A 1,372-nucleotide genomic window follows, 5' to 3' on the forward strand; every position below is an offset into this window, starting at 1 on the left:
CTAATTAGATAACAAGGCATTTAGCTACTTTAAGAGAGTTATAGTTACTTCTGCTGTTTACCTGCGCTTAGTCGAATCTCTTCGCTTTAACATTTAGAGTACTAGGCAGAAATTACATTGTGTTAACACTACTTTCTAGCTATTGCAATGCTATGTTTTAATTAGACAGTTAGATTCTCTTTATTTATACTAGTTCTAAGTTAGTTGTTAAACGCACGCTAGACAGCCGAAGCCTGCTAAGAGTACTTGTACTCTAGCGCTAAAAGGCGCCTACCTTGCAGCTAGTGCCCTTCTGCGCTAGAAGCTTCTTCCTAAAGCCCAACGTGCCTAACTCTTAGAGCTAATTCTTTTCCTAAAGTTACAGATCTATTTTGCTAACTTCCCTTATCTACATTGTTCTATTAACTAGAGGCTTTTTACTTTAGAGACCTACTGCAGTTATAAGTACAACCTAGCATAAAAACTATTTCTTTAAGCAGATTTTTAAGGCTTGTTGGGAGCGCACTAAACGCTGCAAAAGTGCAGCGCTCTTCTAGCTATTAAACTTTAGCTCTAGACAAACTAATTTTAGGGTAACAAACTATTAAGAAGAAAAGAGAACTCTTCTTAGGGCTCCTGCTAAGGTCTCTGCTCTTAGTTGCGTTGCTGCAGAGAATTTATATCTAGGTGCTAGAATATTAACTAGCTTCCCTTTTAAGGGCGCGGCGCAAGCGCTAACATTAAAACAGAATTACCCTATCTCTTAGGATTAACTAACCTGTGTCTAACTACTGTTTATACAGAACCTTTCCCTACTTTAGTCCTTAAAGTTCTTATTTAAGTATTTGCTACTACTACTAAGATCTGCACTAGAGGCTGTTTAACCTAAAGTTACTCCTAAGGCTTCGTTACAAGCCTCTACGCCTGCCTACTTGCTAGGGCTTAAATCTTGCCCTAGCAGCGGGGTATAGGTAACACGCTTAAGCGCTATCTATTTTTAGGGCTAGTTTATTTAGCAGGTAAGTTGTTACACACTCCTTAGCAGATTCTAACTTCTATAGCTACTGTCCTGCTGTCTAGATAAACTAACACCTTTTGTAGTGTCTAATAAGCGTGTATTCTAGTACCTTAACCCTGCGTTTAGTTTATCCCGCATTGCTAGTTCTACTTACTAAAAATAGCCTACTAGTAATAGTACATTTAAGTGTCTACGTTTAATTAAGTAATAAGGACTTCTTATATATTTAAAGTTTGAGAATAGGTAAAGGTTGTTTTAACCCCTAGGCCTCTAATTATTTGCTTTACCTTATAAAACTAAATACGTTACTGCTATCCTAAGGGAAACTTTAGTAGGAACTAGCTACTAGATAGTTTAATTAGTCTTTCGCCCCTA

The 1,372-nt window shown here is 37.3% G+C and overlaps 1 protein-coding gene across 1 annotated transcript; it reads right to left on the bottom strand.

The window, feature by feature from the left end:
* Positions 1 to 262: 262 nt before the first annotated feature.
* Positions 263 to 656, bottom strand: K460DRAFT_425373 (uncharacterized protein; the record flags this gene model as incomplete). Its single annotated transcript, XM_040938228.1, is given in 2 exon segments — positions 263 to 527; positions 546 to 656. Coding segments are annotated over 2 exon segments (222 nt in total), but the record flags the coding sequence as incomplete, so codon positions are not given.
* Positions 657 to 1,372: the final 716 nt, after the last annotated feature.

Source organism: Cucurbitaria berberidis (genome assembly GCF_010015615.1).
Source record: "Cucurbitaria berberidis CBS 394.84 unplaced genomic scaffold K460scaffold_12, whole genome shotgun sequence".
NCBI lineage: Eukaryota > Fungi > Ascomycota > Dothideomycetes > Pleosporales > Cucurbitariaceae > Cucurbitaria > Cucurbitaria berberidis.